We start from the raw sequence: 19210 nt of genomic DNA, 5'->3' as shown, positions 1-19210 counted from the left end.
GTTCGTTGGGATTAAATTTCATGGATTGACTCGACCACAAAATCCACGAAAATTAGTCCCCCACGAATATTAATGATTTCACAGTACCCAATTGACTAATAATGTTCATCTACTAACCTGTCATGATGAACTATCCGCCATGTGGTTCAAAATTCTATAACATGTGTGATGTCATGGGAGTGAAATATCCGTTACATAATTTGGTATTACACAAGCATAATAAAGCTTAGATGTTGAGGTTAACTATCTAAGGAGACAAAGGTTGAATTGTATCTGTCTATAATAGGGTACAGAAGGAAGAAAGATGGCATTAGTGGATGTGGTTAATGTTGCTGACTTCAAATCACTTGCTCCTCGACAGTATGGATTCGAGCCTCACTCGGGACATAAAATTCTTCATGTAAGGAAGCTGTTCAGCTTGCTTACAGAAGGTCCGTGGTTCTACCAAGGTGCATACCCATGATGCACGAAGGGGCACCTGGGGTCTTCCTCCACCAACAAACGCTTGAAAGTTGCCATATGACCTATAATTGTGTCATTGTTATGTTAATTTACCAACAAAACAAAACAAAGCAGAGCCCTGCAACTTATTCAACTCATTTAACCTTTAGCCTGCTGGCGGCGAGTTATTCTGCCTTTGCGACCAGTGCAGACCAAGATTAACCAGTGCAGACCAAGATTAGCCTGCACATCCGTGCAGGCTAATCATGGTCTGCACTGTTCGCTATTCAGTCAGTAAATTTTCAGTAAACACCCCTTCAAATAATAAATGGTATTGCCTAAATTGAGTGATGGACCAGCCCATTTTAGAAATTTAGCAGGCTAAAGGTTAATGAATTCAGTATTATAAGATATTGTGTTATCCACTGTAGAGGATGTGTTTGTTTCAGAAGACACTTTTCCTATAACTGAGCCTGAGTTTTGTGAGCACATGCATTGTAGTTGTAATACGGAGGACTGTCGCTATGGAGACCCTTGTGGAATGTGTGAAAAAGGAACACCGTGTGGTGTCAATGAACAGATGAATGCTAAAACAGGAGGTATGCCTTATAACTTGGAGTTTATTTTGGCCATTATAAGTTAATGGCTTAATTATCATCTCCTATTTTTCATGCTCCCCCAACTCTTTTAGCTCATCTGATTTTTTGAAAAAAAAAAAAAAATGAGTTATTGTCATCACTTGATTGGCGTCGGCGTCTGCGTTGCCTTGTTAAGTTTTATGTTTAGGTCAGCTTTTCTCCTAAACCTTCAAAGCTGTTTCTTTGAAACTTGCAACACATGTTCACCATCATTAGCTGACTCTGTACAGCACTCCATCCTGCTTTTTGCAAGAATTATGGCCCCTTTTGGACTTAAAAAATATCAGATTTCTTGGTTAAGTTTTATGTTTAGGTCAACTTTTCTCGTAAACTATTAAAGCTATTGCTTTGAAACTAACAACACTTGTTCACCATCAAAAGCTGACTTTGTACAGCAAGAAACATAACTTCATCCTGCTTTCTGCAAGAATTATGGCCCCTTTTGGGCTTAGAAAATCAGATTCCTTTGTTGTGTGTTTAGGTCAGCTTTTCTCCTAAACTACCAAAGCTATGGCTTTAAAACTTGCAACACTTGTTCACCATCAAAAGCTAACTCTGTACAGCAAGAAACGTAAGTCCATCCTGCTTTTTGCAAGAATTATGACCCTTTTTAGCTCCTCTATTTTACTTGCCCCGGTGTCGGCATGACCTTTCTTGGTTAAAAGTTTTTCGGCAACCTTTGCTTTACTGTCATATCTTTGTTACTATTGGTTATATCTTACTGAAACTTTACATAAACATTGTCCAGCACAAACAAAGTATATGCAGGGGCTGGGCCCATTATACCCAAGGTCAAGGTCACCAAGTTGTTATACTTATGTTATTTTTAAGTTTAAAGTTTTTTGGCAACCTTTGTTTTTGTGTCACATCTTTGTTGCTATTGCTTATATCTTACTGTACGTTCACATAAACATCGTCCAGCATACAAACAAAGTATGTGCAGGGGCTGGGCCCATTATACTGAAGGTCAAGGTCACCAAGGTGTTATAGCTAGGTTACTTTTAAGGTTAAAGTTTTTCGGCAACCTTTGTTTTTAGCTCGACTATTCGAAGAATAGTCTAGCTATTCTACTCACCCTGGCGTCGGTGTCAGTGTCGGCGTCGGCGTAACACCTTGGTTAAGTTTTTGCATGCAAGTAAATACAGCTTTGAAACTTATTTTTTCTTTTTCTAGGTCAATTACCAACCTCTCTGGGTCAAGTCCCATAACTCTGACTTGTATTTTGAGCAAATTATGCCTCCTTTTGGACTTAGAAAATTTTGGTTAAAGTTTTACATGCAAGTTACTATCTCCAAAACTAATGCAGATATTGATTTGAAACTTCACATGTGTCTTCGGGGTTATAAAACTAGTTGATAGCAGCAAGTCCCATGACTCTGACTTTCATTTTGGCCAAATTATGCCCCCTTTTGGACTTAGAAAATTCTGGTTAAAGTTTTGCGTGCAAGTACATACAGCTATTTCTAAAAGGCATATAGATTTGAAACTTATTTTTTCTTTTTCTAGATCAATTACCAACCTCACTGGGTCAAGACCCATAACTCTGACATGTATTTTGAGCAAATTATGCCCCCTTTTAGACTTAGAAAATTTTGGTTAAAGTTTTACATGCAAGTTATTATCTCCAAAACTAATGCAGATATTGATTTGAAACTTCACATGTGTCTTCAAGGTTATAAAACTAGTTGATAGCAGCAAGTCCCATAACTCTGACCTTCATTTTGGCCAAATTATGCCCCCTTTTGGACTTAGAAAATTCTGGTTAAAGTTTTGTGTGCAAGTACATACAGCTATTTCTAAAAGGCATATAGATTTGAAACTTATTTTTTCTTTTTCTAGATCAATTACCAACCTCACTGGGTCAAGTTCCATAACTCTGGCATGTATTTTGGGCAAATTATGCCCCCTTTTGGACTTAGAAAATTCTGGTTAAAGTTTTACATGCAAGTTTCTATCTCCAAAACTAATGCAGATATTGAATTGAAACTTCACATGTGCCTTTGGGGTTATAAAACTAGTTGATAGCAGCAAGTCCCATAACTGGTTTGCATTTTGGTCAAATTATTCCCCCTTTTGAAATTAAAACTCTTTTGATATTTAACCTTTTTGGGTAATATTTTCCTGCCTCAGGGACAATATTTCGAATAGTCGAGCTTGGCTGTCTTATGGACAGCTCTTGTTAGCTCACATGTCACAAAGTGACAAGGTGAGCATTTTTAATTGCGCAGCGTCCGTCGTCCGTGCGTGCGTGCGTCCGTCTGTTCGTGCATAAACTTTTGCTCATGACCACTCTAGAGGTCACATTTTTCATGGGATCTTCATGAAAATTGGTCTGAATGTTCCCCTTGATGATATTTAGGTAAAGTTCGAAACTGGGTCATTTGCGGTCAAAAACTAGGTCATTAGGTCAGATAATAGAAAAATCTTGTGACCTCTCTAGAGGCCATATTTTTCATGAGATCTTCATGAAAATTGGTCAGAATTTTTATCTTGATGATATCTAGGTCAGATTCAAAACTGGGTCACATGAGCTCAAAAACTAGGTCACTATGTCAAATAATAGAAAAAACGATGTCATACTCAGTTCAAAACTGGGTCACGTGGGACAGGTGAGCGATTCAGGACCATCATGGTCCTCTTGTTCTGTAATATCTTTGTTACTATTGCTTATATCTTACTGTAACTTCACATAAACATTGTCCAGCACACAAAGAAAGTAAGTTCAGGGACTGGACCCATTATACCCAAGGTCAAGGTCATCAAGGTGTTATACTTAGGTTATTTTTAGCTCGACTATTCGAAGAATAGTCTTGCTATTTTACTCACCCTGGCGTGGGCGTCGGCGTCACACCTTGGTTAAGTTTTTGCATGCAAGTACATACAGCCATCAATTAAAGGCATATAGCTTTGAAACTTATTTTTTCTTTTTCTAGGTCAATTACCAACCTCTCTGGGTCAAGTCCCATAACTCTGACATGTATTTTGAGCAAATTATGCCCCCTTTTGGACTTAGAAAATTTTGGTTAAAGTTTTACATGCAAGTTACTATCTCCAAAACTAATGCAGATATTGTTTTGAAACTTCACATGTGTCTTCGGGGTTATCAAACTAGTTGATAGCAGCAAGTCCCATAACTCTGACTTTCATTTTGGCCAAATTATGCCCCCTTTTGGACTTAGAAAATTCTGGTTAAAGTTTTGTGTGCAAGTACATACAGCTATTTCTAAAAGGCATATAGATTTGAAACTTATTTTTTCTTTTTCTAGATCAATTACCAACCTCACTGGGTCAAGACCCATAACTCTGACATGTATTTTGAGCAAATTATGCCCCCTTTTAGACTTAGAAAATTTTGGTTAAAGTTTTACATGCAAGTTACTATCTCCAAAACTAATGCAGATAATGATTTAAAACTTCACATGTGCCTTCGGGGTTATAAATTTAGTTGATAGCAGCAAGTCCCATAACTCTGACCTTCATCTTGGCCAAATTATGCCCCCTTTTGGACTTAGAAAATTCTGGTTAAAGTTTTGCGTGCAAGTACATACAGCTATTTCTAAAAGGCATATAGATTTGAAACTTATTTTTTCTTTTTCTAGATCAATTTCCAACCTCACTGGGTCAAATCCCATAAATCAGACATGTTTTTTGAGCAAATTATGCCCCCTTTTAGACTTAGAAAATTTTGGTTAAAGTTTTACATGCAAGTTATTATCTCCAAAACTAATGCAGATATTGATTTGAAACTTCACATGTGTCTTCGGGGTTATAAAACTAGTTGATAGCAGCAAGTCCCATAACTCTGACCTTCATTTTGGCCAAATTATTTCCCCTTTTGGACTTAGCAAATTCTGGTTAAAGTTTTGCGTGCAAGTACATACAGCTATTACTAAAAGGCATATAGATTTGAAACTTATTTTTTCTTTTTCTAGATCAATTACTAACCTCACTGGATCAAGTCCCTTAACTCTGGCATGTATTTTGGGCAAATTATGCCCCCTTTTGGACTTTGAAAATTCTGGTTAAAGTTTTACATGCAAGTTTCTATCTCCAAAACTAATGCAGATATTGAATTGAAACTTCACATGTGCCTTTGGGGTTATAAAACTAGTTGATAGCAGCAAGTCCCATAACTGATATGCATTTTGGTCAAATTATTCCCCCTTTTGAACTTAAAAATCTTTTGATATTTAACCTTTTTGGGTAATATTTTCCTGCTTCTGGGACAATATTTCGAATAGTCGAGCTTGGCTGTCTTACGGACAGCTCTTGTTAAGGTTAAAGTTTTTCAGCAACCTTTGTTTTTCTGTCATATCTTTGTTACTATTGCTTATATCTTACTGTTAGTCCACATAAACATTGTCCAGCATACAAAGTATGTGCAGGGGCAGGGCCCATTATAACCAAGGTCAAGGTCACAAAGTTGGTACACTTTGAATTGTTTCTTGTTAGTTTTTTTCGAAAGCTTTGTTTATAGACATATCTTTGGTTCTTTAAAAGATAATGACTTGAAATTAAAAATATTTCTTTATTATGTGTGGTTACAATCCCCATAACTCTAATTGTATTTTTGACAGAATTATGTCCCTTTCATACTTAAGGTTTTTTGGCAATCTTCGCTTTCTTGATGTTACTTCAGTACAATATAAGATAAAGACTTGAAACTTGAAATGTATCTTTATCATCATCATCTGCATGTTTGGTAACAATCCCCATATCTCTGATTTGACCAAATTATGCCCCTTTCATACTTAAATTTTTGACAGTCTTCGTTTCTGGATATAACTTTGATACTATATAAGTTAATGACTTGAAACTCAAAATATATTTTTACCATCATCATCTGCATGTGTGGTAACAATCCCAATAACTCTGGTTTGTATTCTTGACAGAATTATGCCCCTTGGTGTATCCTTTTAAAGTAGAGGTCTCTTATTGAGACATATTCATTTTACTGTCAATTCCCCGAATAGTGGAGCGCGCTGTCTTACAGACAGCTCTTGTTGGACTTATAAAATATCAGATTTCTTGGTTAAGTTTTGCGTTTATGTCAACTTTTCTCCTTTACGGTCAAAGCTATTCCTTTAAAACTTGGAGCAGTTATTCGCCATTAAAAGCTGACACTGCACAGCAAGTACCATAACTCTGCGTTGCTTTTTGCAAGAATTATGGCCTCTTTTGGACTTGGAAAATCTTGGGTAGGTCAATATTTATATTATAAAGAGACAAAAAAATCAGATGAGCGTCTGATTTGGTAAATTTTAAAAAGGAGCCTGGAAAGAGCCAATCAGATTAGTGAAGTTTTGACTCTAGACTCTAAACATTGGTTAATAAGCTTTACTTGCAGGTCATAATATAAGAAATTTTGATAGTACATTGGGAAATGATTTTCCTTCTAACGTTATGTAATAATACAATATTGTTCAATGAAAGGTGAAATATTTTAAATTTTTTAGATCTTTTTTTTTTTTTAAATGAAAGCCTGTGAACCATGTGGAGATCTGATGAATAGCCCAGCTGGCTGTGGACCATGTATTTTTAATGAAACAGCATGGAGGTAAGGCTAAAAAAATCTCTTTAGTTTTCATGCCATGCTTAAATATTGGTTTATCAAATACCAGTGCAGTTCCATAGCAAGATAATAAAGCTGTTTAAAGAATGACAGATAATGGTGTCAACTCATGATAAATAGTAGTTACATGTTGCTTATTACTGTCCTTCACTTAACCAACATAAAGGAATGCAAGGATTATAGAGAGCCAGCTTGGCTAGCACAGTAGTGTATGTTTCGGACAGGGGCTACATGTTCAAGCAACATTGAAAAAATTTTTTATTCTATTTTGACCGTATTTATTGATGGATTATTATAAAATTGTTAGCATAAAAGCAGTATTTACACACAAGAGTTTTGTTTATATTTTTTGTATGCCCCCAACATAAAATGGGGGGCGGGCGCATATAGTGTTACCCCTGTCCGTGTGTGTGTTTGTTTGTGTGTTCGGGAAAGGGTGATGTTCGTGTCCGGGCCATAACTTTGACAGGCATGGTCCGATTTCAGAATAATTTCACATAAATGATAAGCAGGGATAGACGATGTGTCGTGCACAAAACCATTTCACTAGCTCAAAGGTCAAGGTCACAGTCCTTGGTTGAACTTAGCCAATTTCACTACATATACACTGATAATGTGATCTTCGTGACCAGTCCAATTTCAAAATAATTTGACTAAAATGATAAGCATGGATAGACGATGTGTCATGCGCAACAACAGTTTCACTAGCTCAAAGGTCAAAGTCACAGTCCTTGGTTGAACTTAGCCAATTTTCACTACATATACAGAATACTACTAAATTTTCTGGTTTTCCTACAATATTTTTTTTTGTAAATAAATAGGGCCCAGGGTCCTTCTTTTAGTTTGTGAGCAGTACCATGCCTGTGACCTTTCTCATGTTGCGGGGGCATCGATGTCGGTGACACTTTCTAGTTTTAAAAATATTTTTTCACGGGCAAGAATTTTACACAGGCAAAATACATTTCTGACCATGAAAAAAAGATCGTTCTATCATCAGCTTTGGAGATGTCCAGGCTGATGATTAACTTGAAAAACAATTATGCAAAGACAAAAAACATGTTGCAGGTATACTGATCAAACACTCAGTTAAATTTACATAGTTTTATTATACTGGTGGAAGGTAAATGAAGCATCCAAAATTGTAACTTGTAAATCATATTATTTTGTAGCTATTTTTCTTTTCCATTTAGCATTTGTACCACATGACAGTCCATTATATTTCCATACAGGATACATATTACATATTGGATGATGCAACAGTTTTAATTCAAAACTCCGTGTTAACTTAATGATAAAAGTCATTGACCAATAAAAGTATCTGAATGAATATCAACATCATTAAATGCTTGAGGCAGTGTTTCTGTACATGTGTAACAAACTGGATCGTTTTATCATCGAGGTCGGTCGTAAGGCCGGTCGCATCGTAAGACAGATATTTAAGATTTTTTCTGCGACTGCGGCCAAACCGTTTTATGAACACGGTCATACGTCTTCGGTCGCAGCTAAGACTGTTTTCCGTCGTATGACCTAAAAAACAGTGATGCAGTCTGAAATGTAAACATCCGGGTCACGTGACTTATGTCAAAATCATCTGTTTCTAATGAAAACAAGATGTCCGCTACATGTACTACAAAAGTAAAAGCCACAAGCGAATGAAGTCAACGTCCTCGTCAACGCATGCACACGTGCCATTTATGGTAGGCACAGAGATACCAGTGAGAAGGAAAAAGGGGATTTCTGGAGGGATATTTGTAAAAGGTTTATTTTTTCATTTCGTATTTCCACGTCGAAATATCTATATCTATTTATCTAAAGTACTGTGAATGATCTGTTGTAGACAAAGACCGTCGTTAGCTGAAAAAATGTTTTGAAAATAACGCCATACAGTATAGATACAATTATAGTCCAAATAATAGGACGTTTTGGGACCGTGTGCTAACTTTTGACTGTCGCCGTCCCTTCAAGTCTTAGAAGGATGACAACTAAAAATATAAGATCCTAAAAAAAGTCATCCTGATAAGCCAAATAAGTAAGGCTACAATTATAAGGGATTAGTGTTATGCAAATAATTTCTTCATTTGCAAATGCTGTAATTTTGTGTTTTGTGGACACAAACACAGTGTTCAGATAGATCTACAAATGACTGATGAATTATAGAATTATGTAATCGTTTATAATCAAAACAAACTTGAAAGTGTCATGTATAATAAATACACTTGACAAGACAGATTTTATTTTAAGTCGACAAGACTTATATAAGATCTAACAAAACAATATAAGCTCTGACTGAGTTTTTAACTGACTACTCTGACTTTTGTTTTTTACAAACCAATAGAGTTTCTTTTACAAGTAGATAAATACTAAGTTTTTTTTTGAGCTATTGTGACCGCTTGATGTCCGTCGTGCGTCAACTATTTTAAAAAAAATATTCTTCTTCAAAACCACTGGGCAGAATTACACATAACTAAACAGGAATGATCCTTGGGTGGCCCCCTTTCAAAATTATTCAAAGAATTGAATTCCATGGAGAACTCTGGTTGCCATGGCAACCAAAAGGAAAAACTTTAAAAATCTTCTTCTCAAAAACCAGAAGCCCTAGAGCTTAGATATTTGGTGTGAAGCATTGCCTAGTGGACCTCTACCAAATTTGTTCAAATCATGACCCCGGGGTCAAAATTGACCCCGCCCCAGGGGTCACTTAATTTTACATAGGAAAATCTTTAAAAATCTTCTTCTCAAAAACCAGAAGCCCTAGAGCTTAGATATTTGACATGTAGCATTGCCTAGTGGACCTCTACTAAAGTTGTTCAAATCATGACCTCCGGGTCAAAATTGACCCCACCCCAGGGGTCACTTGCTTTTACATATGAAAAGGTGCAAAAAATTTCTAAAAATAAACCAGAAGGCCTAGAGCTTAGATATTTCACATGTAGCATTGCCTAGTGGAGCTCTACAAAATTTGTTTAAATCATGACCCCCAGGGTCAAAATTGACCCCGCCCCAGGGGTCACTTGATTTTACATAGGAAAATCTTAAAAAATCTTCTTCTCAAAACCCAGAAGCCCTAGAGCTTAGATATATGGTGTGAAGCATTGCCTAATGGACCTCTACCAAGTTTGTTCAAATCATGAACCCAGGGTCAAAATTGACCCCGCCCCAGGGGTTACTTGATTTTACATAGGAAAATCTTAAAAAATCTTCTTCTCAGAAAACATAAGTCCTGGAGCTTAGATATTTGACATGTAGCATTGCCTAGCGGACCTCTACTAAATTTGTTCATATCATGACCCCGGAGTCAAAATTGACCCCGCCCCAGGGGTCACTTCATTTTACATATGAAAATCTTCAAAAAATTTCTAAAAATAAACCAGAAGGCCTAGAGCTTAGATATTTCACATGTAGCATTGCCTAGTGGACCTCTACTAAAATTATTCAAATCATGACCCCGGGGTCAAAATTGACCCAGCCCTAGGGGTCACTTGATTTTACATATGAAAATCTTCAAATTTTTTCTAAAAATAAACCAGAAGGCCTAGAGCTTAGATATTTCACATGTAGCATGGCCTAGTGGACCTCTACAACATTTATTCAAATCGTGACCCCTGGGTCAAAATTGACCCCGCCCCAGGGGTCACTTGATTTTACATAATTATGAAAATCTTCAAAAAAAATTCTAAAAATAACCCAGAAGGCCTAGATCTTAGATATTTGACATGTAGCATTGCCTAGTAGACTTCTACAAAATTTGTTCAAATCATGACCCCCCCCGGGGTCAAATTGGCTCCGCCCCATTGGGTTACTTGATTGTACATAGAAAAAACTTCAAAATTTTCTAAACAAAAAACCCAGAAGGCCTAGAGCTTAGATATTTGACATGTAGCATTGCCTATTGGACCTCTACAAAATTTGTTCAAATCTTGACCCCCCCCCACCCCCACGATCAAATTGACCAGCCCCAGGGTTACTTGATTGTGCATAGGGAAATCTTCATAAAATTTCTAAAAATAAACCAGAAGGCCTAGATCTTAAAGCTTTAGTTAAGAAATTTGTTCAAGCAAGCAACTCTACTCAGGTGAGCGATATAGGGCCATCATGGCCCTCTTGTTTTACACATTTGACCTTTCAGTTTGTACCTAATGCACTCATTTAATATTGGACCTTTGATATTTTCTTCCAGAATTAACAGTATTGGAGGGTCAGACAGGTCGGTGGAGGAGGTGATGAAAAAATGGAAGGATTTGAAGGTATACTCTTTGAATTTCATTTGATGATCTAAAAAATGAATGTGAAATTATAAAATACAGAAAAAAATTATAAAATACAGAAAATCTCTGTGAGGTCAGTCTTATTACAAAAGATCTATTATTTTAGCACTTTGTTCCTCATTTAGTAATTTACTCAACAATATATAGTAACCATCCAGTGGATCTCAATTTAAACCCTCATCTAGAAATTACAAGTTTCAAACTTTTTGTGTGAATACTGATCAAGCTAACTGGGCTGACAATAAAATATATGTTTTATATATATTTGTTAACTTTTATATTTCAAACATCATTGCAATGTCTTATGTAGAGGATTTCGTCTGATAATCAGAAAGCTGAATGAGAAATTTTTGAATATATCACATGAGTTTGAAATTCTACCAGTAAGAAAGACTTCATATAGATGTAAAAGTATACACAACTTCAAAAAGGTTTCTTCGATATTTAAATTCCAAAGTTAAGACATTTACGAGGGCTCTTCAAAAATAACGTAGACTTTTTCTCTAGCTTTTATATACTTTAATGAAGCAAAACAAGAAATATACCATCATAATTTGCAGTCTTTCTACTAACTGCACTGCAAATTTGACATGATTATGATCATGCATTCAGCAGTTATGCTTCCTCAAAAACAGTCACTTACCCGGCGCAACGGCGATCATATTTCAACGACGTTAACGACGTCGTGGCCTTCATGTGAGCTTTCATTAAGTTTGCATTAATTCATAATTATAAATTTTATTTTTATAAATTTTTCTTGAGCAATACTAAGTCAAAACAAGTTGTTTGGTTAGAATACTATAAATATGTATGCACTTCCGACACGCATCTCAGATAGGGTACAAAACATGAGTACTTGGTCTTTATCTACGGCATCATACATTGGCGTTAACGTCCATGTCGCAATTTTTTTCGTGTTTTCTCCCTCGTCTTCCGCTGTTTTTGACAAGTCCAGGACCATTTGAGGATCGTTTAGACCACCATAAGGTAAAGAAACACATATCTGTACATTGTGTTGCGTCTGCTTCATTGAATTATGATTTGCAGTTATAGCCTTTCGCCATAACTAAGCAACTGTCTATCGATCCATGTTAGTCAATGACGACCATTACATGCATTATAAACAGTAATACTCACTTAGGTTCAAATGTTGTTTTCCTTCCGTCCTCCCACGTCAGAATGACGCCCTACTCTAAATACAAGTCGCCCTGACATGTTCTGGCACTTTGGCGTATTTTTTGGGCAAAAGTGTACTTTTAGCTGCAACATGAGTGATCGAATTCTAATCGCGACAGAATTCAAAAACGACTGTGGCCTTTATGAATGCGCAGCTATGGTAATAAAAACGTTCGATGCGCTTCGCCAATCAGCAAGAATGTTACAAAAAATATATGACCAAATTAAAGAAAGATTCCGAATTACAACGATATATTTCACATTTGTATTAACACAATAAGGATCATTTGACAGCAAAAGTCTACGTTATTTTTGAACAGCCCTTGTAGTTAGCCTTCATTAGGGAATAAAATGTATGCATACAGTGAAAACACAGGTCATTATTAAGTGATGTATAATTTAAAGTGTTTATTTTGTATAAAGTGGGTATATACTATTTTCTTGATGACAGTCTTTCGTGGTCTTATTGGTATCCTGTGATTATATTATATATTAAGAGACTGAATTAGATTGAATTATATATCTTTGTCTGTCATTCACTGTAAGAGTAAATGAGCCATGCCATGAGAAAACCAACATAGTGGGTTTGCGACCAGCATGGATCCAGACCAGTCTGCGCATCCGCACAGTCTGGTCAGGATCCATGCTGTTCGCTTTTAAAGCCTATTGGAATTGGAGAAACTGTAAGCGAACAGCATGGATCCTGACCAGACTGCCGGTATGCGCAATCTGGTCTGGATCCATGCTGGTCGCAAACCCACTATGTTGATTTTCTCATGGCACGTCTCAAATATTTAATAGCCCCCACTATCAATACGGTGCCAAAAGGAACACATGCTAACCAGTACGAGTGAGACCATTGGTGCAGGTGGAGGGGGAGAGACAGCGGTAATCCACCCTAGTACTATTCAGTGTCAGGTATCTATATAATGTTATCAATGACTGCCTTTGATTGAAAAATCTAAAAGTAAAAGTACAAATTATTTTTAGTTTTGATGCATGAAAGCAGAAAAGGTGTCAGGTGGAAATGAAGTCCTTAACGAAATCCCCCAAAATCCAGCTATGTTCACACTTTAGTTTGTCAGTTAAGGATTAAAAAGCATTGTACAAGTTCCCATATGGCAATGCCCAAGCGCAAGGTGAGTTATTAAAGTTTTTAAGGGCACTTCAACATATGTGGTGTCTCATTCAAGAGACACAGATTTCTTCTTTTACATGTCAGTGTTTATAGCACCTATATACGAGGACATTTTTTCAAGTCCCTCTTGCAAATTGAGTTAACCTGTCTGATAATAAAATTTGACGCCATAGTTTTTAATGTAAAACTGTGGGAAATAAAATTCATACCGAAAAACTGAGATCTATGAATGAGGATTCCATCTGAATAAGACCAAATATCATTCCATTTTTCTTGGAATTTCATTGCAATAAACTTAACAGTATGTAGCTTCCAAATGTCCTTTAATGTAAAATACCCACAATCTGAAGAAAAATGCTTGTATTGCAAGGTTGAAAGCACAAAAGAATGTTTATAGATGAAGGGAGAGAGAGCAAGAAAGGAGCCAAAGGTATTTTACCTTTCCGAATCAAACTATCATGACTCGAGTGGTTTATTGTCTAATTTGCCACAGTTAACTTATGAAGCATCTGAACTCTAAACCATGGTAAATGAGAGGATAAATCACTAGAAGGCCTTGATTGTTTTCATTCTGACATGCTCATTGACATACCTTAATAAATATTATGCTTGACTTTATTTCCCCTAGCGGAGTAAATGTAATATAGAACGTCTTGTGGCAATTTTGACATCATAATTGAAGTCATAATTTTCTCTACAAGTCTCACTATGACCTGTATGTAAAGTAGGTAAAATGATGAGAATTTTAAGGCATATCAATAAAGAAACACTGAATATGAACTTAACTACATTGTAGCTAGGACATTTAGGGCCTTATTGTTTGAAATCTGTTTGCGAAAATAACTTAGTGTTGCATTTGAAAGCTGGCTATGTCATTAAGATATGATTATCTTTTGTAGTGTTTACTTAAGTTGTTTCTTACTCTGTTTTATTTCATTAGATCATTGACTGATTTAGAAGAGGCGCAGTTAAACTTCTATGAAAAAACACTGCACGCTCTGCAGAAGTCAGAGGAAGGTGCATGAGCAGCAAAGTGAAAACCTTGCTGTGCAATAGGAGTTTTTTAAGATTGGCAACCAAGACACAGGCAAAAAGAATTATTTGTCCGCATCCCTGGATCCTTTTTTACAGAACAGTAAGTTTACTTTACTTTATATGCCACACATTCATTTAATATTCTAGGTTAAAAATAGGTTCATAATTCAACCTCCGCTTGTCTACAATGAATAAAACCAATATACCCAAGAAAGAGATATTTTGACTATCAAAAACATTATTTCCAACCTTTTTGACATGTGACCAAGCGAAAGTAACTGTCAGGTCATGTGACCGATAAAATCCAATTACCCAAGAAAGAGATATTTTGAATATCAAAAACATTATTTCCAACCTTTTTGACATGTGACCAAGCGAAAGTAACTGTCAGGTCATGTGCCGAAAAAATCCAATTACCCAGGAAAGAGATATTTTGACTATCGCAAAAACATTATTTTTCAAATCCTTTTTGACAGGTGACCAAGCGAAAGGAAACTGCAGTCATGTGACCACGCTTTTATATTTTTTGGGGGAAATGTCATATAAGCATTTTACAGAAACATAGAATTTTTTTAGACTTTACCAAGTTTGTTTGATATACATTGTAATATGATACAAAGAATTGATATTCAAATTGAAAAAGACTACAACATCAATTTTCAAAATCAATTATCACCATTTTTCAGAAGAATTTTCACACCATTGATATTGAAGGATATCCTCATTTAAAACAATTTTTTTATTTGTGGATCTTTTCTATGAAAATTTTGTATTGAGACAGAAATGGATATTGACAATTTCAACATGTTGATAGCAAAATATGATATCAGCTAAGGAAAGCATGTGCTCATGACAAAAATTACATTATAGCTAGCCTGAATCAACTCTTTATAAATAGAACTTTACCTTGTAGTCATAGTCAAATTATTTCATTTCCTTTTCAATGGTTGGGTGTATTGAAAACACACAGTTTTATAACTACAAGTCACATTCACACACAAATTAATTCTGTTCTTTAGATTTGCATATAAATCAGGTCATGTGACCACGCTTATATTTTGAATGTCATATAAGCATTTTACCAGAAACATAGTTTAGAACATTAAGTCGCAAGCATTTATGCCTTATTTAAAAGAAGTATAAAAAAAGATAGATTTTCAACACATATGTTCATTTTTTCTTGTTTAATTTCAGATAAACGAGGACAGCATATACAAGGAGGATGAAATTCAATGTACAAAGTTGAAAAACTGAGATAAAAAGTAACTTCTTGTAGCACTTATTTACTTTGTTGTTTTCTTAATGGTTTCAGCACATTTACTGTCTGCAAGTTGAAGGCAGAGGAAAATAGCAGTGGCTTTGTCTGGACTGCCAACTTTCATCCACCCAAAACTATATTCAATTACTTGCTGTGGAGTAATTAAATAAAACATGGTAGAATTGAAATTTAAATCTCCAGCATAGGGGGGGGGGGAAACGCTTGTTCAAATTGTATTTAGTACGACAAGAGGTATGTTCCTTTTGTTCATGTAAACATCATTGTGGTTTTAAACCGTATTATCTGACCTTACGGGGGGGGGGGGGGGCCAGTAAGAATAGAAGGATTTCAATTAAACTAGGTAGAACTGTAAATTGCTGCAGGCAATGCTTTCCCTGCAGATCCTTCAGATTTGTTAAGGAAGTTTTATAACCATTTTACTTGTACATAAGCATCTAATTATATAAACCCTTCCCATACTAAAATTCTTTAATTCTTGTCCAGCTTTCAATTTGACAGAGTTATTAACAGTGAAAATGAATGCTTACCTTATAATAAACTGCTTCAACAGTGCAGATTAATGTTCAGGATGTGCAGTCTGATCTTGATCTGCACTGGTTGCAAAATCAGAATCAATTATGTCCAGCAATGTGAATGAAGGTACAAACATTTGTATCATTTTAAATAAGTGTCTGGATCATAACATTTTGGAAATTACATGAAAACATAATTATTGGAAATAAAAACTGCTATATGACGAACCTTTATCATGGTATCTGCTAAACAAGAGGGCCATGATGGCCCTATATTGCTGACCTGATTAAGACTATTCAAGATGAGTATTGAAATCGGTATCAAACATAATACATGTGGTCCCAAATCTTTTGCTGTACTTCAAAAACAAGAAAGTAGGTCATAGTCAGGGCTAAGAACACTAAAGATGGAATGAAGTCTTTTCGAAAGTTATTGACGGGTTTCAAATTTCTGTGCTGTTAAGATCGTGTCAAATTGTATATGTCTTATCAAAATTTCAAGCCTTACCTTAATAAAACAAAAATATAATAGGTCAGAAGGTCAAGGTTACAGTCAAGTGACCCCTAATTTACTGGGCAATCAGGTAATTATATTAAAACAGTCTAGAATACGATCAGATAATTTATTTTGAAAGTATATTTTCTTATATAACTGTATACAAATAACCCCCGGGGCAGGGCCTCTGTTCACCCCAGGGGCATAATTTGAACAATTCTGGTAGAAGACCACTAGGCAATGCAACATACCAAATATCAAATGCCTTGGCCGTTCAGTTTCAGGCAAGAAGATTTTTGAAAAAAAATTTCCTATACAAGTTTTGTAAAACTTGGGACCCCCTTGGTGGGGCCTCTTTTTACCTAAGGGGCATAATTTGAGTAATCTCGGTAAAGGCCCACTAGGCAAAGCTACATATATCTAAAATCAAAAGTCTAGGCTTGCAGTTTTCTAACAAAAAGATTTTTAAAGTTTTTCCTATACAATCTATGTAAAACTTGTATCCCCCTGGGGCAGGACCCTTTTCAACCTAGGGCATAAATTGAACAATCTTAGTAGATGACCATAAGGCAATGCTACATACCAAATATCAAAGGTCTAGGTCTTGTGGTTTCAGACAAGAGGATTTTTAAAGTTTTTATGCCCCCACTTTGGGGGGTGCATATAGATTTGCTCTTGTCCGTCCGTCCATCCTTCCGAGAATGTTGTTGTCGCGCCTAGCTCCAAAAGTATTTGCCATAGAGCCACAAAACTTTACAGGAACGTTGGTCAGCATGTGTAGTTGTGCACCCGGGGTTTTGCGTCCGGATTCATTCAGTCATGTAGAAGTTATGGCCCCTGACTTCATAAAAATTGGTCATTTTAGTGTTTGTCGCGCCTAGCCTCCTAAAGTGTATGACATAGAGTCACAAAACTTTCCAGGAATGTTGGTCCAGCATATGTAAGTTGTGCACCTGGGGTTTCACTCCGGATTCATCCAGTCAGAAGGAGTTATGGCCCCTGCCTTGTAAAAAGAATTGGACATTTTAATGTTTGTCGCGCATAGCTCCAAAAGTGTTTTTACCTAGAGCACCAAGTTTTACAGGAATGTTGATCAGCATTTGTGCAGTTGTGCACCCTGGGTTTCGCGTCCCGGAGTCATTCAGTCCTTATAGGAGTATAGCCCCTGACTTAGTTAAAATTGGTATTTAATGTTTGTTTCGCGCATAGCTCCAAGAAGTTATTTAACCTAGAGTCACCAAAGTTTAACAGAAATGACTGTTGGTTAGCATGTGCAGTTGTCACCTGGGGTTTCGCTTCCTGGGGATTTCATTCAGTCGTGTAGTGTTATGGCCCTGACTTAGTTAAAAATTGGTATTTAATGTAGTTTTTGCACGTAGCTCCAAAAGTATTTGACCTAGAGACACCACAGTTTACAGGAATGTTTGGTCAGCATGTGCAGTTTGTGCACCTGGGGTTTCGTGTCCAATTCCATTCAGTATTGTAGAGTTTTATGGCCCCTAACCTTGGGAAAAAATTATGTCATTTTGATGTCATGTAGTGGGGGCATCTGTGTCCCATGGACACATTTCTAGTTTCCTATATAAGTCTATATAAACCATGTGACCCCCGGGGCCGGGGGCCATATTTGACCCTAGGGGCATAATTTGAACAATCTTGTAGAGAACCACAATATGATGTACATACCAAATATCAAAGCCCTAGGCCCTCTGTGGTTTTTGAACTAGAAAGATTTTTAAGTTTTTCATTTTGGGTTGCCATGGCAACCAAGGTTCTGCTTGGAATTAAATCTTTGAACAATTTTTGAAAGGGGGGGCACCCAAGATTGGACCAAAAAAAGTGTCTCTTAAGGTGTAAACAAGTAATTTCTTCAATTTGACCCCAGAACATAGTTTTTGACCAAGATGACCTCATTCAAACTTTTGATCAAGGCAATCATTCTGACCAAATTTCGATGAACCTCAATTGAAAAATACAGCCTCTATAAGCCATACAAAAAACGTTTTTTCATTTGAATTGTCCTAGAGATATAGTTTTTGACCCTAGATAACCCATATTAAAAATCGACATATACTCACATCGAGACAAACATTTCTGATCAATTCATGAAATGCGGTGTAAAATGCAGTCCTTATTGCATACACAAGGTTTTTCTTTGATTTGACCTTATGACCTAGTTTTTGTACCCCATATGTCCAGATTTCGAAATTGGCCTAGAATTCATCAAGGTAATGAGTTTGACCAAAATTCATGATGATCAATGGTAGAATACAGCCACTATCACATATACACAAGTTTTTCTTGTGATTTGACCCTAGTGACCTAGTTTTTTTATCCTCAATACCAATTTTTCGAACCTATTCTAGATTTTATCAGGTTATCATTCTGACAAATCATCATGAAGCTAAGTTGAAAAATACAGCCTCATCGCATAACCAAAGCCTTAATGCGACAGACAAGACAGTCAACGGACATTGAACGATCACAATAACTCTCCTGAGCATTGCTCAGGTGAGCTAAAAATCTACCAAAAATCTGACAAGCAGAACAAAAGGGTCATGATTAACCTGGACTGTTTATCTGATTAATTGGGCCAATAGCCTCGAGTGTTAAAAAGACTTTACATTTCATTTGACTGAGCGGCCTAGTTTTTTATCA

At 36.2% G+C, this 19210-nt stretch overlaps 1 protein-coding gene across 3 annotated transcripts in view; it reads left to right on the top strand.

Annotated features, from left to right (window-relative positions):
• Positions 1 to 19210, top strand: part of LOC123527071 (uncharacterized) — a 57419-nt gene that overhangs the window by 16512 nt on the left and 21697 nt on the right. For 2 of the 3 annotated variants that reach the window (XM_045306335.2, XM_045306336.2), the window contains exons 4-5: positions 891 to 1040; positions 6561 to 6636. In XM_045306335.2, coding sequence (XP_045162270.2) covers positions 891 to 1040; positions 6561 to 6636 — 226 coding nt within the window. The remainder of the gene's footprint in view (positions 1 to 890; positions 1041 to 6560; positions 6637 to 19210) is intronic. The other variant, XM_053523096.1, reaches the window with a different exon arrangement.

The sequence above is a fragment of the Mercenaria mercenaria genome, chromosome 14 (genome assembly GCF_021730395.1).
Source record: "Mercenaria mercenaria strain notata chromosome 14, MADL_Memer_1, whole genome shotgun sequence".
Taxonomy (NCBI): Eukaryota; Metazoa; Mollusca; class Bivalvia; order Venerida; family Veneridae; genus Mercenaria; species Mercenaria mercenaria.
The sequence above is the reverse complement of the archived record's forward strand: the minus strand, read 5'-3'. Positions and strand labels throughout refer to the sequence as shown.